We start from the raw sequence: 27,552 nt of genomic DNA, 5'->3' as shown, positions 1-27,552 counted from the left end.
TAAAAAAATCAGCATCCGATTCAGTTGGTTCAGTGCATTTCAAATAATCTCAAACCACTGATTTACTTCCAAGTGAAATGCTTATTAAAGTTTTGCTTATAGTTACATTTTAAACTCTCCAAAATGCACGGTACAATACCTGGGGATAATGCTTTTCTTTCAAGTGAAACTATTTATCTGATTCACAATTAAAATTTCTCAGACAAATCTTAAAAGTAGTTTGTAAACCAGCCTCTCTTATACTTTTCCAAGAATATTCTCTTCACCATCTACCAATAGTACAAGTAAGCTTCATTCGTTTAGTGATTAGGGCTAGAAAATGGAATGGGATCATTAGCAACCTTGCCCCCATCTTATTGATGTCAAAGCATTCGTTTATTCCTTCACTTGTGGAGTCAGCAAACATTTGTGGGCACAGATCTGAGCTTCAAACATCTTGAAGCCAGGGGGGAAAGATCCAGAGACTTACTTAATTCCCCTGGTCTGTGAGTTGAACAGTGAAACAGTAACATCATCGTTAGCTCACATGAAAAGTTAGCGTTGCAGCTGATGAACTGTGGTGCATCCGCACACTCCAGCCACGGAAGGAGGACTTCAATCCAGCCCTTCCTCCTTAAATGTGTGAGGTGTTATGCTAAGATAGAGGTCTGTAAAGAAAAATTATATACGCTGGCTCTGTCCTCAAAAACACAAACAATCTGGAGAGAGGAGGGACTCAGGTGTGCGCAGGTCTGAATACGCAGAGGACCGGAGAGCGAGGCACAGGGAGTGAGGGTCCAGCTGACCTTGAACGTCTCAGTCGCAGCGGGGCAGCCTGGGTCGCCCCGAGATGGCCCCCATGCTGTCAACCCAGTTACTCTGCCAATTGGCTGACATCACCCTCTCTTGTCACAACAACCGCTTCAGATGACATCGTCCCCATCCTTACTTTGCTAGAATGCTCTGAATCTTAGAAAAGCGTATATATATTTTTTTAAACTATAACTAAAGGCTGAGCTTGGCCTTCTGGGTCCCAGAGGCCAATGTGAAATGGTTCCCGTTCTTTCCTCCCTGCATTGGGTTACCTTTGAACCGAGTTCATAAAAATGCCTCCGTGTCTTTATCCAACACCCTGATTAATTTCCTGGAGAGAGAGCACCTTCCTCGGGGGGTTGGGCTGTGATGTCCACCCCCGCTCATGTCTCCAAGTGTGCTCAAAGGGCCCAGGTGAAATGGGGTAGCTTATCCCTTGCCAGGAAGCAGGGATCCTTACTTGTTGCTTGAAGCTCCCCAGTTTGGGCACACCTCCCAGATCAGGGGCGGTGGGTTCAAGTGTCGGTCCGAGGTCACGTTCCCGTCACATGGTCACGCCTGGCTCTGCCCACCCTGCTCCTGCTGTGGGGCTTCAAGTCCTGCTGCCCTGGAACCGGAAAGATGGTCCTGACTGCCAACAGCAAGAGGAGCAGCATGTCCCTATGCCGTTTAGGACAGGTCAGTGCATCAGGGAAATCGGAGATTCTGGCCAGTTCCTTGTGAAGCAGAATAGACGCATGAGGACATCAAAGGGCCATCCGTAAATGACCATGACCACCACCCTTGGGGCTCAGGGGCGCATTAGGACACCGTACGCTCAGTGTGACCATGCCAGGCACAGCTGTCACCTACGCACACCTGGGAATCATCTAGACCCTGAGCAGATCCCAGGAATTCACCCACTCTGGTTTCCTTCTCCCTCCTCTGATTTCAAGGACCTTCAGTGCTCATTCGCGACACATCCATGAATCTCTAGCACAAGCGGCAGATATGATGCATGCTTTCCCAGAGACCCAGAGACTGCGTGCGTTCATTTGTGGAATCTCTTCTCGTTTTCCTTAGGTTTCCTACAGTTTTACCTAAATGATCGGTTTCCGTTTCCTCATAAAAGAAGGAATGGGCTTTTGACCCCAGCTGGAATTCACTCTACACTTAGAATTAGTGAAAACTTGGAGATAGTCTGATCAAATCATAGTCTTTCAGACCGTGTACTCCCCTTCCAGACACTTTGGCAAAATGTGAACATTTAAAAATGATTTCCCGAGAGCTGGCCAGAGCCGGTTTCCATGTAAAGGTAGAGGTGAAGCCTGAGTGCAGTGCTCATAAAACTCACCACCTTCCATGGGCAGGAGGTAGCTTTGGGCTGTCCGCAGTTAGAGGCTGGTGCTCTTCGACTTCCTTACTGTATCCTTTAAACGCTATGCTCCTCCTCTCTTACCTGCTCATATGGATCATTTAAAAATATTGACCAGTTCGATCCTGGCATTCCTGTGTACTATGTGATTTTTCTTTCTGACAAGTAGTTGAGCGATTGTAAGCACTGTTGAGAAATTGCTTAGCAGATGTGCCCTCCATCAGAGAACCAATGCCTGAGTCTTAATAAATACTCAGCTACAGGGGCGCCTGGGTGGCTCAATCGGTTAAGCATCTGACTTCAGCTCAGGCCACGATCTCGTGGTTCGTGAGTTTGAGCCCCTCATTGGACTCTGTGGTGACAGCTCAGAGCCTGGAGCCTGCTTCCGATTCTGTGTCTCCCTCTCTCTCTGCCCCTCCCCACTCATACTCTGTCTCTCTCTCTCAAGAACAAATAAACATTAAAAAATAAATAAAAATAAAAAAGGAAGCGTTCAGCTACATGGTTGAGGAGACCCCTTTCTATAGGAAGCTCGCCTGAAACACAGTTATCTATAACCTGCTGTAAAAACAGAACCCAGAAACCCTAAATGCTATTGGGCATATGGCTGTCTGCGTATATTTTTATTTTCTCGGAATATTCAGAAATTTGAAAACACTCAAAGAAATATTTAAATTCGCTTTTATGTCTATTCTCGTTTATACGGGCTGGGGATCTCCATTTCACATTAAGAGCTGGAGCGTTCCTGCCATCTGCAAGTGCATTTGATGTGTGGCTGAGTCGTGCCGTTTCCGTTTTAATAGTCTAGGATTTGGGCATCCCTGAGCCACCCGATAGGCACCTGACCCGTAATGTTTTATGTTGCCCCTGGGGATGGTGAGCCCCCGCAGCCTGCAGGCTGGGGCGTGCGGATACCGTCGACGGCCTAGCCAGCAGCCCCCTCAACCTGCCTTTTCTTTGCTCCTTTACTCATGATCTGATTTAATCATGGGGAAACAGCAGCCAGATATCAGGTGGAGGCAGACGTGGAGGTGAATGGCCATAGCGGATTGATCGGATAATTTCATCTAAGCTCTCGAGTTAATCTGTGCAGAATGCCCAGGATCTGGGCGCCTCGGCCGCGTGGAAAGGGGCAAGTGTCCTGAAGCGGAAAGACGTCTGCGTGCCCCCATCTCATCCTTCCAACATTCCTCCTGAATCGACCATCGCCTTGGTTTGTTTCTCTTTGGTCTCGATTCTCTTCCGCAGCGGTTTCTTCCCTGTGAGTTTTCTCATGTTCTGAACTTTTCCTTGGGCCTGAGGAAGGGACTCCGTCCCCTGGTTTTACCTGCCTGAGTCCTGAGCGTGTGTCTGCCGTGTTCACTCACCAGTGAGGAGCCCCAAGACGCCCCCGGGAAGCTGGTGGTGGTCCCCACCACCCCAGACCAGTGCCACTCTCATTTCCCGTGGCCCGGATGTTCGTGGCCCTGTAACACCTGACCTGGGCGTATGTCTGATTTTGTTCTCTGCTGCCTTCCCTGTGTTTGGGTTCTGTGACAGCGCTGGCGCAGTCTTGGGTGGTGGTCGATTAGTGGCCTTTGCTGCTTTTTATTAGCTGTCGTGTCCTGGGGTCGAACATTGTACCATGGCAGCCACCGCGGGCATGTTTGTCAAGGGGACAAATGCAGGATCTCGACACCGTTTCGATTTACACATATGTGAGGGCCGTGTTTGGAAAGGGTGGTACGGGGTCACCCGCTGTTACCCAGAAACAGGTGCCCTCCACGCCTCCACGGCCAGAAGCTTCCCCGGGGCTCCCGTCCCCTCCCTCTTGCTTCTGGACACAAAGAAGGAAGCAGTACCCGGATGTGAGTTTCATCGTTCAGAATCCGACTTCCCCTGTTCCAGGCCTTTACTCGACGGCCAGTGAAATATAGTTTAGAAAATTGTTCTCCGTGTATGAAGCGTTCTAAAACAGAAAATGTTATGAATCTCTTTCTGCCTCAAACAAAAACCAAAGCAGAGGTTAAAATATCTCCGTGCGTATCTTACAGTGGAGGAAAGGACCGTGTGAGTAGGTGACCCGTGGTGCCTAGATGAGCTGTAACATACAGCGTGATGCTTTTGACCGGACCACCAGGAGTGGAGAGGAGGCCGTGCCTCTTAGAAACCCGCGATCTTACGAGCCACTTAAGCCTTTTACGCCTTGGGGAGCCCATGTATAAAATGAGGATAATGATGTAATCTACCGTCTAGGGTTCAAGGATTAAATGAGATAATACCTGTAAAGCTCTTAACACCTCGGCCAGCCAACTAAATGTCAGGTCCTATTCTTTTCTGTAAACGTTACAGTCCGCCTCAGAAACGGGACAGTGCCGGTTAGAAAACTCTCGAAGCAAGAGGGAGTTACTTAATGATCTTGCTACCCAAGTGGCCCCAGGGCAGGGATGCTGAACACATTCCTCCCTATTTTGCATGATGGTACCATCTTCAAAGTTTCTGGACACACGTGGGGGGGGGGGGGCTGCGTGAGGGCTCGCGGAACCTTGGAGAAGTGTGTGCACGGGTGTGTATGCTTATAAGTGCTACAGCTGAGGGGTCAAAGCACCGCTCACCATTTTCCAGCTGTGGTGTGACAAAGGCCAAGGGGCAGGACGTCGAGGCAGCGTAGGGGCAAGTGGTGTGAACGGAGAGCACGAGGTACCGCCCGGAAGCTTCAGTTTGGGTAACAGATGGCTTAGTTTGTTGGATGCAGCATTTTAAGGAAGATGCAGAGAGGCATCCTGTAAATGTCTTCTGATTTCTCAGCCTCCCCACTGCTGACTCAGGTCGCTGGGCCGGGCTCTGTCGCAGTGCCCAGGATCGGGGAGCAGCACATCACCCTGTGGTCATGGGAAGCCTGGGCCTCCCGACGTGACGCCGTTCGCCCCACGCTAATGCCCAAACCGTCATTGTGTTTGGTAGCCCGAAATCTCTTCCGTGTGGGAGGTCTGTCTTCCCTTTGTCCTCCCGGCTGGCATCTTGGCATCTGTCCTTGGCCGTGTCCCATTCTGTGACACCGGCCTTTACCCAAAGAACGCACTGCCAGAGGTCTTGAGTCCGCCAATCATCCACTTAAGGTGAGCACAAGTCTCTGATGACGAACCCAAGAAGGCCTTTTGAGAAAACACATAGACGCGGTACAGACATGGGGCTCTTCTATTTTGCTGAATATGTACGTCTTGCCGTGTTTCCTGCGGGTGAGGTTACCGATGGGGACACACCGGTGACCTCAGTGGGTTGACACCAGAGGAGCAGACAGGACTTTGAGAGCGCGCTGGGGGGAAGTGCTGAAGGATCTGATAGGCTCCATACAGAAATGAAGGCAAACAGTCAGGGTCGAGAGAGGAAATGGGACTGTTCTTAGCCAAGCCTGTGGGCACAGACTTTCAGGTCTTTGGGCAGAACAAAAACCTCATCTCCTGTGATTCTCTGTAGGTCTGGCTTAACTGTGAAAAGCAGTTTCTTAGAACATAACCTAAGCCTGGTCCCAAGTATCCAGGCCATGGGCCCTGTGACGCCTGGCCACTCCCTAGGGGTACAGGGGTGCAGTCTGGGTCCAGCCCGGGGGGCGGAGCCCCGGTGCGGAGGGGGGCGGACTGGGAGTCTGCCCTCCTCTCTCCCCTCTGCTGGGGCGGGAATTTCCGTGTGTGCGTGGGTGTGTGCACGTGTGCACAAGTTCACAGGTGTGTGTTTTATGGGGCCCCTGTCCTGCTTTCTGGTTCGGTTTTCTGTGTCACTGTGTCAGTCAACAATTGTAAGACGGATCAAAGACAAACCAGACAGTCGGCTCTCTGCTTGGCCTGTGTCCTCCCGCCCTCGGGCACCCCTTTAGGCTTTCGATGCCGAGCCTTCCAGGGGAGACTGAGCAGGAGAGGGAGGGAGAAGCAGGGCAGGTGGGGGGACAGGCTGTGGGCCCTCCCGCCCCCACCTCCCGCTTCCCAGTGTCTGTGACGTCAGCAAGACAGATGTCTGTTTTCCTGAAGGCCCAAATCTGTAGATGTTGTGATTAGTTTTCGCTACAAATGTTGCAAACAGACCACTCTCTGACCCAAGGTCATTGCGAGCATCTTCGTGCATCCCATCCCATGTCTTTCCCACGGGCGCCCTCCCTGCGCGCACCCTTCTCCAGACTTAATGGTGACCTCCTCCCAGGTCCACGCTGTTCGTATCCGTCATCTTGCAGAGGCCTTTCCTAGGTATTGAGTGAACAGCCCATTTTTAATGTGGCCGTTCAGATTCTGGAGCCAGTTCACTCCAGCATCGTTGGTGATGCTTGTAACAATGAATGTAAACACACTGTAACAACGAATCCTTCCAGACGCCCCAGATTCCTTAGTGATTACAAAGTTAGGCTCCATGTTTTGGTGGGTATCCTGAAGGCATAGTTCCTAAAGTCTGAGACGCTTTGATTTGGGCAGAGAACACACACACACACACACACACGCACGCACGCACGCACACACACGGAGTCTTTTTTGCTTGTGGGCACCGATGTGGAGCAGGGAGGTGAGATCTGCTGCATGGAGCTGTAGAGAATCTGATTTCACCCTCGCATCCGGCTGCCTACCAGAGTAAGACGACGGTAGGGGAGATCTTCTGGAAGAGTGTCTGAGGTGCTGTGGGCCTTGCGGGGCCCCAGGCCAGCAGCCTCGGCTTCTCTGGAGAACTTGTTCAATGCAGATCCTTGGGCCCGCCCCACACCTGCTGGAACCGGAGCCCTAGGGCACAGAGGGACCGCAGACGGCTTCTGCGATGCCCCCGGTGTTCTTGAAGCATGCGACAGTTCAGGACCCATGCAGGGAGTCCCTGCTGTTGTGTCTCTGTGAGGGGACTTCTCTCCTAACGTTGTATGGAAAGCCCAGTCGCCAGGCCCCTGCCCGGAGCCCCAGGCAGCCGTCAGAGGCACGGCCGGAACCGCTCGCGCTCAGGAGTCGCAGGGGAATCCGCTTCCCTGGGCAGAGCCGGCTCTGAAAGAACAGGGACTTCAGTGGACGCTGCAGTGATCCAGTAAGTGGCAGCAGAAGGTTGCCCACCAGGGACTGTGATGGCCAGAGGTCAGCTTGATGCTCTCTGGGAGGGGACTTAAGACGGGTTGAGTGGATGGTGAGGGGGGGAGGATTACAGGCAAGAACTTTCCTGGACAACGTCCAGAGTCGGGCTGTTAGCATCTCTGCCCACGTGCTTTCCGTGTCCGGAGAGCTGAGTCCCTGCTCCCTCGGTCCCAGACCTCCTGGTCTTTGTGGCTGCACTTCACCTGCCCTCGGAAGCCAGCTGGAAGCCGGGCCCGGGGTGGCAGATGGCGTGATGGGCTCTGTGGTTTCTCTGTGCGTCCCTGTCCCCGTGCAGCTCGGGTCCCCTCCGCAGGGAGGCTGAATGTCAGCCCCGCTTGTCCCCACCAGGCCACGGGTCCCCCTTGCTCAGTCCTGTCTTTGATCCAGAGGACGTGCTCCTCCTTCCAAAGCTGATGCTCCGTCGACAGCCTGCACCTTGTCACCCGCATTCCTCGCCGCCACCAGACAGGCCCTTCCTCTCCTTCTGTGTCTCCCCCCTTCTGGTCCGTAAACGTGCTCAGGCGTCCTCAGCCTTCAGACAACTCCTCCTTCCTTCTCCCACGCCCTCTCTGTCTCTCCTGCCCTCCCTGCGCACCTGTTCATGAGGACGACATTCCTTTCCTTCCGTCCTGCCCACCAGCCACCGACTGGCACCCTTCTGCCCCTCACCTTTGACACGGCTTCCAGTCCCGACACCATGACCCCTCTCTGTGCCCCACAGCCCACGGGACTTCCCTGGCCATCTTCCGTCCCTCTCCGGCCTCCCCCCTACCCCCACAACCACCCCCCAGGGCCTTGGGCCTCCTGCCTCTGAAAACACATTCCTTCCTGACACTTGCTCACCATCCTGCAAGCAGCAGATCCCTTCTCCCCCAGGTTCCCTCTTGCCTTTCACCACGGGGGCCTTGCTGTCTTCTGCTGCGCAGCTCTGCGCCCCCGTGGGTCTGGTCCTGGGAACATCCTGCTGGACGGTCCCCGGGATGGCCCCCACCCCCCCAGGAACAGATTTAGGCCATCTCAGCGGTGGTGCCTATTCCTCCCACGGGCGGCTGTGCCCTATCTCAGCTCAGCCTGGGTCCCTCGCTGTATCTTCCCTGGTTACCCACCAACCCGCGGTCACCCCCCCCTCTCTGTCTCCGTCAGTTCTCTAGATACATAATCATACCTCCTGAAGCTGCTCCCCTGATGTAATGTTCATATCCTGTCTGCTGGTCTAACTGTATGAGCCAGCGTCTCCAAAATCATCTTCACTCCAGGGGTCATGAGTAAAGTTCTTCTTTATTCCATCCCTTAATGGGAAATTTTCCACTGTTTCCCATAATGTTGGCTTCTCAGCTTGAATAAACATACAAACATCTCTATCCAAATCTATCTAGAAACATAGATATACACAGAAACTCGTACAAATACACAAAATATTGGTGAGAATAAATATTCACCTGCTGCCTATTTTATTAACCTTTTTTTTCAAAATGGAGGGTAAGTTTGTCACGTGCTAAACATTATTACATATACGGGGCAGTTTATGTTTGTTCTCAATCTGTTAAAATTAAGAAATTAAAGGGGCGCCTGGGTGGCTCAGTAGGTTGAGCATCTGACTTTGGCTTAGGTCACGATCTCACAGTTCATGGGTTCGAGCCCCACATCGGGCTCTGTGCTGACGGCTCAGAGCCTGGAGCCTGCTTCGGATTCTGTGTCTCCCTCTCTCTCTGCCCCTCCCCACCCCTCTCTCTTATGTAAATAATAAAAATAAAAAACTGCTTTTCCTAATATTGAACCATCCTGACATTCCTGCTATGAAACAACAGCTGGTGATGTAGCTTCTATTTTTTTCAGTGTGCTACTTGATTCTGTCCTCCCGACTGATTTTCCTTTTTTGCATTAATATCACTAAGTATCATGGGGCTGCAATTTTCTTTTGTGTGCTAAAAGGCACTTTTTTTTTAACGTTTATTTATTTTTGAGACAGAGAGAGACAGAGCATGAACAGGGGAGGGGCAGAGAGAGAGAGAGGGAGACACAGAACCGGAAGCAGACTCCAGGCTCTGAGCCATCAGCCCAGAGCCCAACGCGGGGCTCGAACTCACGGTCGGTGAGATCGTGACCTGAGCTGAAGTCGGCTGCTCAACCGACTGAGCCACCCAGGCGCCCCTAAAAGGCACTTTTTTAATGTTGGAAACCTTTCTTATTTTTTTATGCTCTGGCATGATTTAGCTGGCATTGAAATTCTCTCTTCTTTTACTTTTGGTAGAATCTATTTGAAGCGTCTGAGTCTGTTATGTTTTCAGGAATGAGGTCTTCAATACAGTTTTGTACTGTGTATGGTAATTAGACTGCATAGACTATTTCTCTCTTCTGGAGTTAGTTTTGCTCATTAAGAAAACCAGCTTTTTCTTCAATATTGTAAATGCTGTGTTTACAAATTGGACCAAAGTGCCCTCATTAAGTTGCCTTCACTTCTTCTAAGTGTGCATATTTTCTTGTTCTCATTTCGTGTCTTGCATATTTGTGCTTGTTCCTTATTTTTTCATTAGGCTGGCGTATCAGTGACAGGTGAGCCAGGAAAACAGAAACTTTTCTAGGCATGTTACACAGGAAGGTATTTAATATAAAAGATCGTTTGCTTACAAAATAGCTGGAAAGGGTGGAGGAGTAAAGGTCAGAGAGAAAGACACCATTAGTTCTCACTCTGGCTATTAAAGAATCAGGAGGTTGTGGAACATTCCAGAAATCACCCATGATGATCAGAGCCAAGCCAGCCTCGGCGCAGATGATTCCCAGGAAAGTGCCCGCACTGCTGCAAACCTCATGACTGCCAGGGCCCGTACCAGTGCCTGCTGCTGCCAGGGAGTAGGGACGCAGCCATAACTCTCTGCTGCTTCCTGCATCGGTGGGAATCTAACCCACAGTCTCACGGACAAGCAAGTACAACCCTCCCCCCAAATCAGCTCTTGGAGTTTCCATTTTCCCTTTTATAACTTGTTTGCCCATGTTTGCATCAAGTATTTTGACATCTGTTCATTTTCTAATACATTGATTTCCATTTCAATCTAGATCAACTCTTTCTACTTGCTCAGGCTATCCTTTTTTTTTTTCACATCCTCATTCGACATTACCTTCTTGTGTTTCTGGTCTTGGTTATTGGTGTGAGCATTTAAGGCTATGAATGGTCCTCGGAGTATTACTTTTAGCTGCATCCCGTGAATTCTGCTTTATAGCCTGTTCCTCATTGTTCTTTTCTTAAATGAATTTTTTTGAGCCTACGTCATTCACCCTCCCATTTTGATCTATTTCTATGAACTGCTAAAATGGTCAAGGCAATGGGTTGCACTCCCCCTTTCTTTTCCTAATCATAGACTTTTCTTCCTTATCCGCTTATGTTCTACAGGGTCGTCAATGCAAACGTGCACTCCCCCTCGTAAGGGGCACTTGGAAATGTGTGCAGGCATGATCGCCACGATGTCAGAGAGTGAGCGCTCCTGGCACTTAGTGGGCAGGATCCGGGGTCTTGCCGCGAGTCTTACGATGGGTGCCGCCATGCTTCCCAGCAGATAATGCTGTTGCCCTACAGGCCAGCGGTGCCCCGCTAAGACAAAGGAAAGCCTCCAAAATCACTAGCTAAGAAAATAACTGGCAGAGTTGGAATGTGCACATGCATCAGACTTCCTTTGGGTTACAGATATACATATATTGAGTGCATTCCTAAATTATTTCAGGAATTCCTAGCTCCAGATTTCCCCCTTACCCAGTTCACAGGTAAGAGCCTTGGGACTTGGCAGACATGAGGCGGTCCGGGGTGAAGCCAAACAAATGTGTGCAATAAAAAAGAAAAAGAAGCACTTTAATCAAGTAAACTTGTTTTTTCTGTTTCAGAGTAGAACCAAATTTCGTATTTGTTTGATCGAGAGCCCGTAACTTGCCCGGAACCAACAGTGACCATTAAGGCCTGATGGTTTGTTGAGACTTGAGCGGAAGCGGGATTTCACATCTTTAATTTCAAAACAGGAAATGAAACTGAAGCTGTTATTTATAGAGCCACACCTCCTAAAAAGTCATAGGAGCTTGGTTAAAGAATAAAACAGTACCCTTTCGAATCGACACATAAATGGAGAAAAAAGATTAGTTTTCCTTCTCTTTTCTTTAGGGCACAAACTCTTAGCAGTTTCAGGAAATTGTACTGTTGCTCAGTGTGGCCTCTTACAAATTGGATCATTATGATAAACGGGCTTAATTTCGGGAGTCCCCAAGATTCTTTACAGAACAGCTTAAACACATGTTTGTTTCTTTTTTCTAATTGTATAGTTGCTTATTCCTTGTTAGCAAGTGGAAAAGCAGGTTCATAAAACATTGACTCACATTTCGTCTCTGCATCCGTATACAGGTGAGTCATCCACACGGTGCCCAGCTCGTCCTAAGTCATGTATAAAGAAGGGAAAACACCTGTACTTTGATGATGTTTTGGCCAAGCATTAGCTCCCCCACTATTAACATGTCTGATCTTAGAAGCTACCGAATGTAATGAAATTGGCCCGTCCTGGCAGCGCGGGGACAGACTGACCCACACACGCTACGGGGATTAGAGAGCCAGGCGGCCCATGCTCTCTGCCCTCCAGAAAGACGCCCCAAGGGATGACACGTACATCCTAACCGAACTTGTCCTTGGACACACCGTGTGTCTTGCCCACACCCGCGTGCTTTGAGAGCGAGAGGGTCACTGTGACCATTCGCCAGGACAGATGAGCGCAAGCCTGAGCTAGCCTCGCCTGGACTGTCTTTACTCACTCTTCTGACACCAAGTGGGTGGCCAAGTCTTTGTTACAAACAACCACCAACTTTCCAGCAGCCAACGGGATGCCTACAGTTCAGTTCTGACACCACCTACCTGGAGTCACTCAGATTCTAGAGGGTTAAGGGCTCAGTCCCAGGAGGCTGTTTCCCCTTCAAACACCAGTCGCAAGTACTGGGTGCCCGGGGTACCCCCACTGCTGTGTTGCGTGGCTACAAAGTTGGGGGTTCCCATGATCCCTCCTTTCCGGGTTTGTTCATCTGTCCTCATGAGCACTGATTTATTAGAAAGGAAAGGAGTGAAGGACCAGAGGACAGGGTACAGAGGGAGACTTCTCTAAGGGTCTCTCGTGGTGCAGCTTCTGTCCCTGTGGACTTGGGGTGTGCTACCCTCTCAGAATGCCGATGTGCTCACCACCCAGAAGCTCTCTGAGCCCCGTGGTTTAGGGTTTCCATGGAGATTTTGTAACATAGCCCTGCTTGATTAAATCAGTGCCTGTGGCTGATGAACTCAATCTCCAGCCCCTCTCCCTTCCCTGGAGGGTAGAGGTGGGGCTGAAAGTTCTAATCCTTTATTCCTCCCTGGATCTTTCTGGAGACCAGCCCCATCCTGAGCTCCCCAGGGCCCCAGCTTCCAGTCACTCATTAGCATACAAAAGATACTCTTATAGCTCAGGAGTTCTTAAGGGTTTTAGGAGCCTTGTGCCCGGAGGAGACAAAAAGCCAACACTGACTTCTTACTCTCTCGCACCCCTGTAGCCCCAGACCCAAAGGTCTTGGCTTCTGAGTTTGCCTAGAGCGGTGGTTCTCAAAGTGTGGTCCCCGTTCCCAGCAGCAGCAAAACACCTGAGTGTTGGTGAGAAGTAATCCTCAGTCCCCACCCCAGACCCGCTGAATCAGGAACTCTGGAGGTGGGCGCCGCATTCTGTGTGTCAAGTCCAAGGGGGTTCTGATGCCCACTCAAGCCCAGGAGCCGCTGACCAAAGGACTCCAGAGGAGCGGGCGTTTGGGTCTCATTTAAGGGGAGAAGAAATCTGCCAGGTGTGCCGAGGGGATGGCAGTGGAGGACGAATTCCAGGGAGAGAGGAGACAGCCTGTGGACCGGCTTTGTAATCAGAGGAGCAGGGAGGTCACCGCCGAAGGACACAGAGAGGCTGGGAGGGCAGGGCTAGGAAGCCTCGAGTTTAAAACAAGGAAAGTAGGCTTCTGATCTGCTTAGCGGCATGAGAGTGTGTGTGTTTAAAGGGAAAGGTCCTTGGGATCCGTTTGACATTGGACCTGGAGGAATCCTGGAGGAAGGCGTCGAGTCAGGGGCTACGAGGCTGACCCCACTGACCACATAGGAGACCCTGGGCCCCGGGCAGGTGGAGTTTCAGGAAGCCTGCTTTGCAAGGATGGGTCTGTGTTTGTGTATTTGTTCAACAGCCTGGTCCGTGTGTCCAGCAGGCAGCGGGGGGACCTTAGCCAGAGCTGACAGGGGGCACGACCCTCCTGAGGGGATGGACACACCCCTGCAAGGTCTTGAGAAGGCATGCCAGTGTCTGTGTGTCTGTGTCTGGGCCATGTGTGACACAGTGACAGGACACACGGCCGCCGGTCACTGTCTCAAGGACGCTGTGGGACAGTGTGGGACACACTTCCTTCTGAGGTGGAGTCCAACGCCAAGTTCGCGTTTTGGAGCGCTGCGTCTGTAATCTGCAGGTGCCCGTGATGGGGTCAGGTGTTGGGTTCGGAGCCACGGCCAAGGTGCAATTCTTGAGACGTCTTCGGTACCAACAGTTGTTTTTATTGAAGTACAGGGACAGGATGTGTGGGCAGAAAGAGCTGGCTTAGATGTGTGAGGAGCGACTGATATATTATATAAGATTTTTCTATCAGGGGGCGCCTGGGTGGCTCAGTCTGTTGAACGTCTGACTTTGGCTCTGGTCAGGATCTCATGGTCCGTGAGTTCAAGCCCCGCGTCGGTTCTGTGCTGACAGCTCGGAGCCTGGAGCCTGCTTCGGATTCTGTGTGTCCCTCTCTGCCCCTCCTCTGCGCTCTCTCTCTCTCTCTCTCTCTCTCTCTCAAATATAAATAGACATTTTAAAAAATAGGAATAATTGCAAAATTTACATCAGGGAGCACCAAATAGAAACTACACAGCTTGATTAGAAATATGATTGTGAAAAGTTAGCAGAGAACTGAAAACTTTTATAAAACTGCATGGGTCCTGTGAAACCACCACCTGTGGTCTTACAGCAGCACCTTCTGGGCTTTGGCCCCAGGAAGTGGGTAGTTTGGGGCTCAGACACACGAGCTTGCGTGGTGGTTCCCTGTTAGACCCAGGGACTCCTCTCCTCCCCTGGCTACTGAAGAAAACCAGTTCCCCAGAGAGTGTACCTTTCTGCATTGAAGACATTGACTTGTCTCATTCCTTCTTTCAAAGCGAAGCCAAAATGTCAAGTGTGTATTTTAGAGACGTATAGTTTTCCTTGAGTAAAGAAGAATTCGTCTTCCCACGGCCCCTAGCGTGAGCGATGGCTGTGCCTGGGTCCGTAACCCGCTGTTTCCTCCCTGACACCACTCCTTTGGTCTTTTCCTTGCCTGGCGGGGGGATCAAGTTGGGTACAGGAGGGCACTCTGAGTTGTGCCGGGGCGGCAGACCAGGGGGCCAGAGGGGCCACATCATTTCTAGAACTTAATAGATTGCATTGCGTTAATTTTTCATCAGTACTAGTGTGGTTCTTTCTCTTTAGTTTTCTCTCCGTTGGATGAACTCTTTAGTATCCTCCTTCAAAATGGGTCTCTAGTTAGAGTTCTCTTCGTGTGGTGGTAAAATAGACTCACGGAAAATTCACCGTGTGACCATTGTTGAGCGCACATCTCCATGGCGTTAAGTACGTTCACACTGCTGTCCAGACATCACGTCTGTCCGTGTCCATATCTTTTTCATCTTCCCAAACAGACAATGTGCCCGTTAAACGCTGACCCTCCATTTCCTTCTCTACCCAACATTCTTCTTGTTGGCGAACCAACATTCTGAGTTTGACTCTCCTAGGTGCATCATGTAAAGAATAGCACTTTTTTGGTAAATTTAATGAATTGAAATACTGAACAAATTTGGGCATGTCTTCAAAGCCATAATCAGCCCTGGGGATGTAAGTGGGGGCTGAGAATTAAACGAGCTTTCATTTCAGTCATTTCCATTAACCTCATTCGATACAACACGTTAGTCACGATTGTGAAAACGTCTCTAGTCAGCTTACCACCATGGCAGTATTTAACTCTGAGTTCTCTGGCGACAAACAGCTTTGTGTGTTGTTTTGTCTACGTTTCTGGTTTCTTACCGATTGCTTCTCGAGTGGAAACACAAGCCAGGCATACTGTGTTTCTTTGGAGAAGTGGGCGGTGTTCCCAACTCTGGACACAACAGAAGAGAACTGGTATGTTTCATCCAACGTCTGTTGGCACCAATTACACGACACGTGTCGCCTTTAACGATGTTCAGAGCTAGGAGGGAAATCTGCACGGCTTGGAACTGACGGAATTTACTAATAAAAATGGCAAAGACAGGTCAGGAAAGTCCTGGTAGGTCAGTAGTTGGCTAATTGGTTATGAACTTAAAGACATGCCCATATGGTAGACGCTTTTTCAAAAGAGCTTTCATTAGCTCTTTATCTGTGTTTTACCGCGGGGCACATGTCTCAGTCTTTGTTCTGCGCTGCGCTCTTTCCCGCAGGACACATGACCACCAGAGAAGGCTGCTACAGAGACCTGAGGTTTCCAGTGAATACGTCTCTCTGCAATCCCCACACCCGACCCGTCACAGGGGTGGTCTCCTGCAAAGTGTCCGCCTGTCCTCCCAGGTAAGAACGGCTGTGGTCGCCCAGACAGGTCTCGCAGGTTTGCGAATATACTTGGCGAGCCTCTGGTGCGCCTGCGTCCGGAGAATGGAAGTGCCACGTGCTGCCACGGCATCTGGAACAGCGAAGAGGCAAAAGCACCCAGACCTTCCTGAACGGGTATGTTTGGCGGGAAGTGGTCCCGAGGCTCTTGGGAATAGAAGTGGGAGTTCTCACGACAGCATCCCGTTGGCTTGACTTTTACCGCAATCACTGCGGGCCGGCAGGAGCGATCGTGTACCGTGGCGACAGCAGCGTTTTCCCTCTCCGCCTCTGGGCCTTTTGCTCCGGTCTGCTTTGCCCTACCGCGTGAAACGTGTCGGAGGGACCCGTTCACGGGCCTGCCAGGTGGTGCGGGGCAGTGTGGATGACTGTAGGGCGCACGTGTACATGCGTGTGTTTGCACAGACACGCATGCACGCATGAGACTGAGCTGAGAAAGCCAGGGGGCGCTCTGGCTCCCCGTTCCCCTTCCCCCACCAGGACCGTTGCCCCGAGACAGTTCTCGGTAGAGTGCAGGTGCCCTGTGTCGCTGGGCTGGGCAGGACCCCCGCGAGTGGCCACCGCCCGGCCCTGCCGCCAGCCGTCACACCCTGGGTGCACCCTTCACCTCTCTGGTGCTCAGTCCCCTCAACTTTACGGGGGACGTGTCCCAGAGGGGCTGTGAAAATCCTCTGAGTAACACAACGGGCATCTGACCCCAGCTGGGTTCTCTGCGCAGCCGACGGCCCTAAAATCGGCCCAAGATCATGTCAAACACCTCGATCTTAAAGATGTCCAGCCACTGGCGAACCGATTGCAGGTTTGCTGAGAGATGCCTCAGAAGCATGATGCTTTTCCGGGAGACAGGGACACGCTAGAGGGAGAGAGGCATCACCTCCCTCTGTCTCTGAGCTGTCCGGGTCCCTGGTCACTGGCTCTGGATGGAGACGGGGTTGGCTTATCCGCATCTGAGAGATCGGCAGCTTTTCTCCCACCACGGCGAGTGGGGGAACCCCGGGGGCTGGGGACCCACCGCCTCACAAAACCTCCCGGCTGCCTCAGCTCCACACCCCACGGCCTGCGGTGGGGAGACATGCTGGTCGAAACGGACACGAGGACTCTGGCGCCTGGGACCCGTCACCCCCAGTGCACCGGGCGCCCACCCAGGGATCCTTCCTGGGACCGCGCAGGCTTTTGGGATGGCCACACACCTTGGCACCCGCTTCATATCCCTCAGCCGGCCCGTGCACCCCATGCGTGTGCTGAGCTGGACACTCACTGTGGGCTCTGTGTCCGAGGTGACGTACCAAGTGCACAAAGTCCTGGATAGTCTCAGAGAAGAGTCTTGAGGTTGGCAGAGGGAGGCTGGCACCAGCTGGGCACCATTGGCTGCAGAAATAGCCATACAGGATACGGGGGCACCTGGGGGCTCAGTGGGTGGAGCGTCCGACTCTTGGTTTCAGATCAGGCTGTGATCTCGTGGTTTGTGAGTTCAAACCTCGTGCTGGGCTCTGCGCTGACAGCACAGAGCCTGCTTGGGATTCTCTCTCTTCCCTCTCTCTCTCTCTCTCTCTCTCTCTGCCCCTCCCCTGCTCATGCACACACACTCTCTCTCTTTCTCCCTCTCTCTCCAAATAAATAAATAAACTTAGAAAACATGATCATCCTGTCCAAAGGAAACAGAGGGCCAGATAGCCAGGGTTCCTGCAGCCTCCTGTCGAGTTGGTGCACAAACTTGACTCCTTCTTCCTTCCTGGACAGCCAGTTCTGCACCTGTGTTGCAAGTGACCCAGCGTTGACGTCACTGTGACCTTAGATCCTGGATCAACACCTCATCATGTGAAGATAGGGATGTTTAGAGGGGTTGCCATGTGCACTGAGGGTCTCTTAAGATATCGTGCTGAGTTCTTGCTGGGGCAGGAACTGATGTGGGGTGCCCAAAAGCAGCTGGTTAGCTGCTAGGAGGTTAGCCGTAGAGGAATCCCCTTCACGTAGACCAAGAGAAGTGTGCGCGTGTCATTTTCAGGTGCAGGAGAAACCAGCCTTCGTAGTTACTTGTGGAGGCAGACTCGTCCGAGTCTAGAGCCCCAGAGAACTGGGGATGGTTAGTACGCGTGTGCTGTCGCCCCGCACGTCCGTGAGCGGTTCACCCTCCTGCCGTCCAGCCTGCCTGCCTGTCTGTCCGGTGAGGCTTGTCTAGAAGCGACGTCGAGAAAACACCCAGCCCGGGACTAAGTCACCAGCGCCCGGCTGCCAGCTTGGTGATTTTAAGCAGCACCTAACTCAGATGTGAACTGATAGTGGGGACCCCAGAACAGACCTCTCTGCGTCTGTAACCCATACAGGGCTCAGACCCGGAAGCAGGAGAGGCTGGAGCGTCTACACGGGTTAGAAGGTCCCTCGTTTTTCCTGTAAGTCACCTGTGCAGCCCGCTGGGTTTCTCGCTGGGCCTCCTGTGCTTCCCTGCGGTTTGTCTTTCTGGTTTTGAGGGATTTGCATTCAAACCGTCTCTATGTTCTCTGATATCTTCTGTGCTTAACTTAGGTAAAATCTATTATGTAAGTTCTGTCAAGGACCTTGTGTGCTGACAGAGAAGGCAAAGTTCAGAGCAAATGGACCAGTCGAGGGAAAGTTAGAACCGGGGTGTGGAAACAGCAGGTAGACACAGGGTGAGGTCCCCCCAGAGTCATCTACCCAACAGCCAAAGGCCCCCGTCCATCTGGCTCTTGGGTTTACGTCTCATGTGTTCGAGTATGTGTAGTTTTCTCCGAAGGAGAAGGCTTTTGGAGACAGCCCTAAGCTTGGCCGTAAGACGAATGCCATGCTTTCCTGCTGGGAGATTCCTAACATCCCCCGCAGATAACCGAGGCCCGATGTCTTGTACTACCCGGCCCCAGCTATGTGTGTCACTTCGACGGAGTGGACGGGGTCGGCCAGGATTAGAAGTGCACTCGGCAGCTTGCGGAAAGGCGTGGGCCGTGCAGCCAGCAAGCTGGTTCAGATCTCCCACACGGCTGGCGCTGGCACACTGAGGCCGGCCCTGCCGCGGCCCACGGAACGGGAGAGGAAGAGAAGGGGACCCCAGGAGGCACCCGCATCACTGATGCTCCCGTGGGACGAGCTGGGAGGGGGATGCGGAACATCCCGCTGGGCATCCATGTGGTTATTTGGGGGTAAACAGAGAGCGAGCGTGTGTCGAGGGAATGCACGTAAAAGCTCTTAGCGCAGTACGTGTGCTAAGCGCTCAGTAACCCTTGGCCGTTTTTATTTGTGCTCTAAAAGGAGAAACAAATTCACATCAGCTATTTATTTAGTCTGTGAAGCAAGACTGTCTATGACAAAACACAGAGGAATCAACTTATCTTATGTACGGTAGTGCTTGTGGATCGTTACTTTAACAGTTGACTTGGGGAAGTAGATCTTAATGTAAAAAGTTGTTTTGTCTTCCTCCGTGATGTGAGGCGCATTTGTCTCCTGCCCGGAATACTGGCAACTTCTTGTTCCTGGTTACATGGGCAGAAAAGCCAAGTTTCATTTGTGCAACCTCGAGGGCATGTGCCTTTCTTATTAGAGTCTGTCTGCTGCGAGTGTAGGCGTTCCCTTGTGCCTGTCCTGGGGCTGGTGTTCCCCTGTGCCTGTCCCGGGGCGGGTGTTCCCCTGTGCCTGTCCCGGGGCGGGTGTTCCCCTGTGCCTGTCCCGGGGCGGGTGTTCCCCTGTGACTGTCAGAGCCACGGCAGGTGTACCCAGTGCCTCTGAGAGCTGAGCCCTGTCCTCCCGGTCTAACTAAATGCAAGACACAGCAGGTGCAATCCGGTGTTTCGTGTTGTGCCGGAGGCAGAGTCCCCAAAGGACCGAGAGCAGAGTCTAAAACATCTTAATGCACAGCCTACTTGTCTTTAACTGAAATGAGAAGCTGCTACCGCGTGGGTTGTAGCTCCTGACCTCCCTGTCGGCATCCACATGCACACCTGCATCTCAGGCGCACAGCTGGAGGGCCGTCAAGGCCAGGGCCCTTCCCCGGATGGGCTCCCCCAGCTCGTAAATTTCTACGGGGAGCGGTGGGCTGGGCATCCAGCAGTGTCCTCACTGGAGGAAGCTCATCTTAAAATGTCTGCGAGGCTCCAGCCAGCAGGAGCATCGTGGCCAGATGAGCGGGGTCCATGGTCCCCAGCTGTTCCCCGGGTCTGGGCTCCGCACTGGGGGCCGGCCCCCCACTGGCCCCGGAACGGCCGGCAGCCTGGGCTCCCAGGGCCTAGCCACCTCTGTCTTCATCTGAGCGTGAATCGGGCTCTTGTCTCGCTTGCCTTTGAAACACAAGCCAGCAACCACAGATACTTACTCCCTTTTACATTTCTCAGTTTACCTAAATGGAGTGGCTCTTTGTGTCATTTATCTCAGCTCGTGTCTGGTTTTGGAAGCATGAACACCGCAGCACGGCTTCCCCGACAGTGTACGGGAGGTGCAAGAGGAAATACTTCCCAGATGGGAAGCGGGTCCTTCTTCTCCGTCTCCGCGATTCCCCCAGGAATGCAGCCTACGCTTTAAAGCAGATTGTGACCAAGTATACTTTGTTCTCTCGTGTTATTGAGTCATGCCGAGGCAGCTCTGTAGTCCTCTCCACCAGGCAGACTGTTTCTGCCTACACTTTGGTGACTCCTTACAAACCCGTTGCTAGAATCGTTCCCTTGGAACCAAAGTGCCTCGGTCGGGGACTACATTCCTTCGGTTGCACACCAGAAACGCAGGTGAGGGTTAGCAGATGGACTTTATTCCCGGGTCGTCTCCCACGGCAACGTCTGCAGGGACAGGACAGGGGCAGTGACTCCGTCTTTCGCCTCTTTAGCTACACGCCGTACAAACGTTAAGTGCCCAGTAGTGCACAGGTTACCCAGGAAGGGAAAGAACCCTCATCCCTGGGGTGGTTCCCGCCTGCAAAAGGGTTCCACTCGCAGGGATGCCAAGGAAGTGAGCTGCTGAGTTCTTTCGCATGTCTGAGACACCGAGGATAAATCAGCCGTGGGCGTGTGGCCCCCCACTTGCTTTCATTCTCCGCCATTCCAACTTGAAATTCCTAATCATTCCGCGGGAGTGTTCACAAACGATGTAGCCAGTCCTGCCCGCTAGCCCCGCTTCTGTTGGAGCACTGTTACCTGGAATACGGTTTGGAAAATGATTCGCCAGTGACTGAATCACAGATGTCTCTTGTGACACCACAACGGGAGGTGTGGGGGGTGCAGGCTCCTTGGTGCTGTTTCCCTGTGTTGTCTGCCCCTCGCTTACGGGGTGCGAACCAGTGTGGCCTCGCGGAACAGCCCTCCCAGGTTCAGAGTTGTCTCCCCCTCGCTTAGGGGGTGCAAACCAATGTGGCCACACAGAACAGCCCTCCCAGGTTCAGAGTCTGGCAAGATGCCTTCTCTGGGCCCCGTGCTTCCTGCCCTCCGGCCGCGAGCCCGGCGCTCTCAGGGAGCCTGACGCTGTGGCTCACGCCCAGACATGTCACCTCCCAGAGAGTGGGGGACCCTGCTCACCTTCCGGGGTCTTGACCCGCTCCAGGGGCCCTCAGTGAGAAGGCATCTAACCTCTGTCTGATCAGGGACACCAGGAGTGTCTGAAATTGCCACTCCCTTCAGAGGGATATGGCGTCCACTCGGGTGTGAGGGCTGTGACTGAGTCACCGCGTGTGACGGTCTTCCTACCGAAGATGATGTCTTACTTCCTCCTCACCCCTCCCCAAGAAAGATGTCACTTAGCACCAAAACAATGAATTTCAAACGCATTCAAGGAGCGCCTGGATGGCTCATTTCGTAGAGAGTGCGACTCTTGATCTCAGGATTGTGGGTTCAAGCCCCATGTCGGGTGTAGAGATGACTTAAAAATAAAATCTTGGGCGAATGCCAAATACCCAATATTTCTGGGGCACCTGGTGGCTCGGTTGGTTAAGCGTCTGACTTCGGCTCAGGTCGTGCTCTCACGGTTTGTGAGTTCGAGCCCTGCGTCGGGCTCTGTGCTGGCAGCATGCAGTGGCTTTGGATTCTCTGTCCCCTTCTCTCTCTCTCTGCCCCTCTTTCTCTCTCAAAAATGAATCACCATGTTTAAAAAAGTAAATAAGTGAAATCTATAAAATGCATTCAAGTTGGCACAGACATTGGTTAGAATGTATCTTTTAGGAAAGTCAGGTTACAAGTGTGGACAAACAGAATCTGTCATAGAGCAAGACTGATTTAACTTATTTCTTCAGTCACTTAAATGTTAACACAGGAGCTGAGGGAATACAAAAATTAGCTAGCTTTCTAGATTTGAACTAAAAATCTGCCTTAGGTAGTTCTGTAAAATATTTTGGATTTTAGGAGGTTTTGTCCAATTGTTTTTGCTTTATTCAGTTTAGTTTGATGTGTGCGTGGTTGTTTTATATTTATATGCGTATATGTTTATTTATCCATATGAATAAGGTGGAAAGTCACCTTGAGAATACTTTTATTTTTCAGGGAACTTAGCTGGTTATATACGTTCAATGATACCTAAATTTTTCATAATATTTTTATTATTTTGGTCTCCAGGCCTTAGTATGATTGACTCTAAAATTCACCAACCCCCCCATGTTCAACAATAACTATTCCCTAAATAATACACACTATGACATACACTCCCATTATTTTGGAATAAAAATGAAAAACTAACTTACAGATAGATGACAGATAGATACATAGATACATAGATGAATGTTGGACAGATGATAGATGATAGATAGATGATAGGAAGGAAGGAAGAGGAAGGAAGAAAGGAAGGAAAAAGGGAGGGAGGGAGAAAGGAAGGAAGGAAGGAAGGAAGGAAGGAAGGAAGGAAGGAAAGGAAGAGCCAAAAGGAAGGAAGGAAGGAAGGAAGGAAGGAAGGAAGGAAAGAAGGAAGGAAGGAAGGAAGAGGAAGGAAGAAAGGAAGGAAAAAGGGAGGGAGGGAGAAAGGAAGGAAGGAAGGAAGGAAGGAAGGAAGGAAGGAAGGAAAGGAAGAGCCAAAAGGAAGGAAGGAAGGAAGGAAGGAAGGAAGGAAAGAAGGAAGGAAGGAAGGAAGAGGAAGGAAGAAAGGAAGGAAAAAGGGAGGGAGGGAGAAAGGAAGGAAGGAAGGAAGGAAGGAAAGGAAGAGCCAAAAGGAAGGAAGGAAGGAAGGAAGGAAGGAAAGAAGGAAGGAAGGAAGGAAGAAAAAGAGGGAAAGAAAAGAGAGAGAAAGAAAGGGGAGGAAGAAAGAAAGAAGGAAGGAAGGGGAAGAAAGGAATAAGGGAAGGAAGGGAGTGGAGAAGGGAGGGAGGAAGGAAGGAAGGAAGAGAGGAAAGAAAAAAAGAAAGAGAAAGAAAGAAAGAAAGAGAGAGAGAAAGAAAGAAAGAAAAAGAAAAGAGAAAAGGAAGGAAGTAAGAGAAAGAAAAACTCTTACTACAAATCTTCACCCATATATTCACTGTCCATATACCAATTGGTGCTTCTGGAAATATTTGTTGAAAACTGGAAGCTTCACCCAGAATCACAGCGTTTTGCAGGGAGAACATAGGAAACTGTTTTTAGGTACAACGAGGCCACACTGCTTTACTCTTAAAGCCACGAATTATTTAGAATTACTGTGGTTTAATATTTCCAAACTTGGGGAGGCTCTGCGGTAATTTGTTGTTGTTGTTATTTCAGATGTTATTACATTGAGATCAAAGAAAGAGTTAAAACGGTATCATTTTTTTGCATTTTTGAGACTTCCTTTATGGCTTAGGCATGGGAGCGTTTATAACTGTTCCTGTGGGAACCAAGGAGCGTGTGCTGTGTGCTGGAGTAGGGTTATTCATACGGCAATTCGATCACGGTCCTTATTTATTCCAATATGTTCTTTTCGTCTATCTTGTCTATCTTTTTCTGAGAGAAGTATTTTAAAATCTCACTTGATGATTGCTTATTTTTCACTTTCTCCCGTTACTTTTATTTCATAGTTAATATTAAAATTCCACATTGTGTCGGTGGGGTTATAGTTTCTGCGCGAATTGTTCTCTGTTGCTAAATAATGACCACGTTTACCCCAATACTGCTCTCTAACTTAAGCTATTTTTTCCTCAAGTTAACAATATGGGTTTTGTTTCCATTCCCTTATTTTCACTGTGCCCGACCCTTCTCCGTTCTCTGTGGTTTTAAATGTCAGCTTTACACGTTCACACACACAGTCTGTCTACCAGCATGAGAGGTGACTGCTCTTGTATTTGGGCCCGAGTCTAATTTCTTGTGTGTCTTCTATTTACTGTGCATTTTCTTTGTGCCGTATCGTTTCCCGTCTCCACTGTGTTCTTACGAACTTGTGGGATTGTGTTTATTCTCTCTTATTCCCACGACTGCGAGAAGGTCCGTATTCTCCTTTTTTCACGTCCTGTGCTTCTGATAAAAATAAATAGCTGTATAAATTAGCGTAACTTAAAAAACACCCAGGACACCTCACACGTGAGCAATGTAAAACCCTTAGAAATAAATGATGTGGCACCTGTCGGGAGGAGCACTGGGTGTTGTATGGAAACCAATTTGACAACAAATTTCATTTAAAAAAAAGACAAGAAAAGCTAAATGAAATATGACAGAGCTTAAACTGGAGTGAATCTTACCAATGGACGGCTCAGTATTTTAGAGTGTGAGCGATGCGTCTCTGGGTGGGGGGCGTTAGAAATCCCTGCGTCGGACGCCAGACTGGACAGATCCCCCCCACCCACAGAGTGGGGTCTCACAAGCAGGGCCCCGGGCTCAGTGAAGGCTTCCCTGACAGCAGCGTGGGCTGCCTACACCCAGAGTGAGGTCAGCTGGCAGAGCGGAGCCCCCAAGACAGGACCAGCACGCTGGCCCCAGAAAGACAACACTTCCCCTCCCTAGAAAGACCACTAGCCTGGTTCTGTTCTTCTTGTTGCCAGAAAACAAAACACAATAGACTATGACAGTAAGAAATTGCCCCATTAACCGTGTTCGTTAACAACAAGTGTTTCAGGGTCACTTATTTTTTTCAAGATACAGAGGCCTTGTTTTAAAGCGCGTTGCCCTCTGTAGAGAGAACCTCGCTGACGTTCAGGACCTGTGAAAGGTGCTCTGGTTCTGACTCCGGACTGGTGCACCGAGCGCGTCAGACGCGCTTTCACGTACGGTGACGGGACATTTATTAAGACGCCACCTTTATCTGGATCCTGTGACCTTCTAGCACTGCGTTGGGCTGAAACCTGCCTTCCTACTGTCTCCAAACATGAGGTTCACTCCTGCCATTGAAAAGGACGATCAAGTGGCCACGGAAGGGTTAGGGCTTGCACGGCATCACGGCAGAAAATCATTTCTTCACTCTTCACGGCGCAGTGTGTTGTTTATTCGTCAGATATTTGAGTGACGACCTGGCACGTGCCACCGTTCTGGAAGGTTTGCTACCGAGCCCTGATGCATGGGACTCACAGGGCCAGGCCACCGAAAGGCAGACAGATACGGACGTGTGCGTGTCCAGGGGTGCCCGGTGATTCGGAGGGTGATCCTGGCAGGTCCGGGAGGGAGCGCTTTTTTTCCCTTAGATGATCACAGTAGACTTCTCTGAGCTCTTAGAGACAGTGCCTCATGGGAAGAGAGGGTGGAAATGCTCCAGCCGAGATGGGTAGCGAGTGCAAAGGCCCTGAGGCAGAGGCAGGCCGGAAGTGGGCAGAGAGCAGGGAAGCCTTGGCCTCTGTGGTCAGAGGGAGCCCGTGGCCGTGACCCACGGGGGAGTGGCGGGTGATCCAAGTGTGCACGGCCTTGGAAGCCAAGCCCGGCAGTTTGCCTTGAGTTCTGCTCCTCGAGTGTTGGTAACGCTTGGGAAGGTTGTGAGCACTCATAGCATGGGGCTGGGGACAAAGGTATGAGAGGGAGGTGGAGGAGAGAGGGACAAGGGAGGAAGCAGAGCTGTGGGCACCGCATTTCTTTCGAGGAGTCTTGCCTCTGAGAGCACAGAGGGCAGGGCACAGCGGTAAATGGCCGCGAGGCCCCGCGAAGGTTCGCTGCTGTGTCTCTGGCTTTCACGCCGGAGCTCGTTGTGTGCCTGTGCGCTTTGGGGGATGATCGGGAGGGCAGATGGAGAGAGCAGACGTGCCAGGTGACTTTGAGGGTCACCCTGGGCAGGCAGGCAGAGGGACACGGCTGGGGCGGTGGTGGCCCCTGGGGATAAAGCTCCCCCCTCCTTGTTTTTGTTTTCACAGCAGAAGAGGCTAAGTCATAGGAGCGTGAGGGGAGGTACAGGCGTGGGACAGGGATGGCGAGGCGGGCAGTGTCCCCACTGGGGATGTGTGCGTCCAGGCACCTGGCCGAGGGCCCTAAATGGTGCGTAATCGCCCTGGACACGGGTGTAGACATGGTGGGCAGAGGTGGCTTAACCAGAATTAGGATGAAAAGAATAAAACCAAAACAGATTATACTTCATCTCATTTCAGTGACTCACCAGTAAAAATACGTCTCTCCAGTCCTGCCCGTGGTCTGGTCCCTTGTGTCTCTCAGCTACTGATTGGCGATCTACGAAAAGAGGGGGGAAAAGGCCAATTCAGTTTTAGAAAGGGGGCCTCCCAGACCCTCTGCTGTTCTCCGGGTGCCTTCAGTGACAGTCCTTGGGTTTTGTCTAGTGTTTGAAGATGTGCATTTTGTTCCCAGTCTGGACACCCAGTGTGAGCCCCCCCAGGGCTTGGTTTGTGGCTCCACTCACGGGGAGTCCTGGGGGCCTCCGGCGTCGGGCACCGTGGTGTCCCGGAAGCTGCTGGAAGCATGTGGCTGTGCCCCACACGACGTCTCCCTGCCCATTTCTGTGCTGAAGGACTTGAGATAAACGTACCCCCAGGACCACTGGATGAGGTGTGAAAGCCAAACCATCCGAAGAGCTGTGTTCCGAGAGACCCAACCCGAAAGGCCTCAGAACCAGGGGTCTGCTCAGTGGACGGATGCTGAGGACAGTTTTTTTATCTCAGGCTGGGCTGCTTTCCCGGGCTGTGGGTTCAGGGCGGTGGGGCCCAGGGACCAACGGTTGTGAGGTTCAGAGTCGGTCACGTAAAGCTCTTGAAGCACCACCTTGAGGGAGACGCAGGTTCTGAGACTTGTCCCCCGGGCAACCCCTGCGTGGTGAGCGTCCACACCCACGGGCCCCCACATGTGGACGCCCACAGGGCCACGGGGCCCACGCCGCCCAGGGCCCTTTGGCATTCGCCCTGAGCCGGGCACAGGGAGTCACCTAGTCTGCACACGAGTCCCCGGCAAATTCACATGTTCAGCCAACGAAATAGAAACCACGTGACGTAGCAAATATCGAACAAGCAAGAAAGAAGCCCTTCACACCTGCTAACAGTCCGTGAGTCACAATGAATTCCTGCCCCGAACACCGTTGAACACTACACTCTCTGGGTTTGGGTTTCTCTGTAAATCATCGGATCCTACTTACCAAGACCCAGTGACTCGGCCTCCTTAGCGCGTGATGTTTTCAGACAGTGTGTGCAGCCGACGAGAAAATTAACCAACTCTTCTGCATTTCGTGTGATCAGCCTGAACTGATGATCAGGCATCAGGCATATTTTCCTTTCATGTTGGAAAGCGGTTGAAAAGCCTGGCTCCTGGTATTTGACATGATACGACATTGTTACGAATTACGTTCTTAAAAAGGAGACTCTGGGACTGTCTTCTTTAAAAAAAAAAAA

The 27,552-nt window shown here is 51.4% G+C and overlaps 1 protein-coding gene across 1 annotated transcript in view; it reads left to right on the top strand.

Moving 5' to 3' along the window:
- Positions 1-27,552, top strand: part of ADAMTS16 (ADAM metallopeptidase with thrombospondin type 1 motif 16) — a 160,419-nt gene that overhangs the window by 100,659 nt on the left and 32,208 nt on the right. Inside the window, exon 18 of the mRNA XM_043601460.1 lies at positions 15,722-15,848. Coding sequence (XP_043457395.1) covers positions 15,722-15,848 — 127 coding nt within the window. The remainder of the gene's footprint in view (positions 1-15,721; positions 15,849-27,552) is intronic.

The sequence above is a fragment of the Prionailurus bengalensis genome, chromosome A1, assembly GCF_016509475.1.
Source record: "Prionailurus bengalensis isolate Pbe53 chromosome A1, Fcat_Pben_1.1_paternal_pri, whole genome shotgun sequence".
NCBI classification, from domain to species: Eukaryota; Metazoa; Chordata; class Mammalia; order Carnivora; family Felidae; genus Prionailurus; species Prionailurus bengalensis.
Note: the sequence above shows the minus strand (reverse complement) of the source record. Positions and strands in the feature narration are given on the sequence as shown.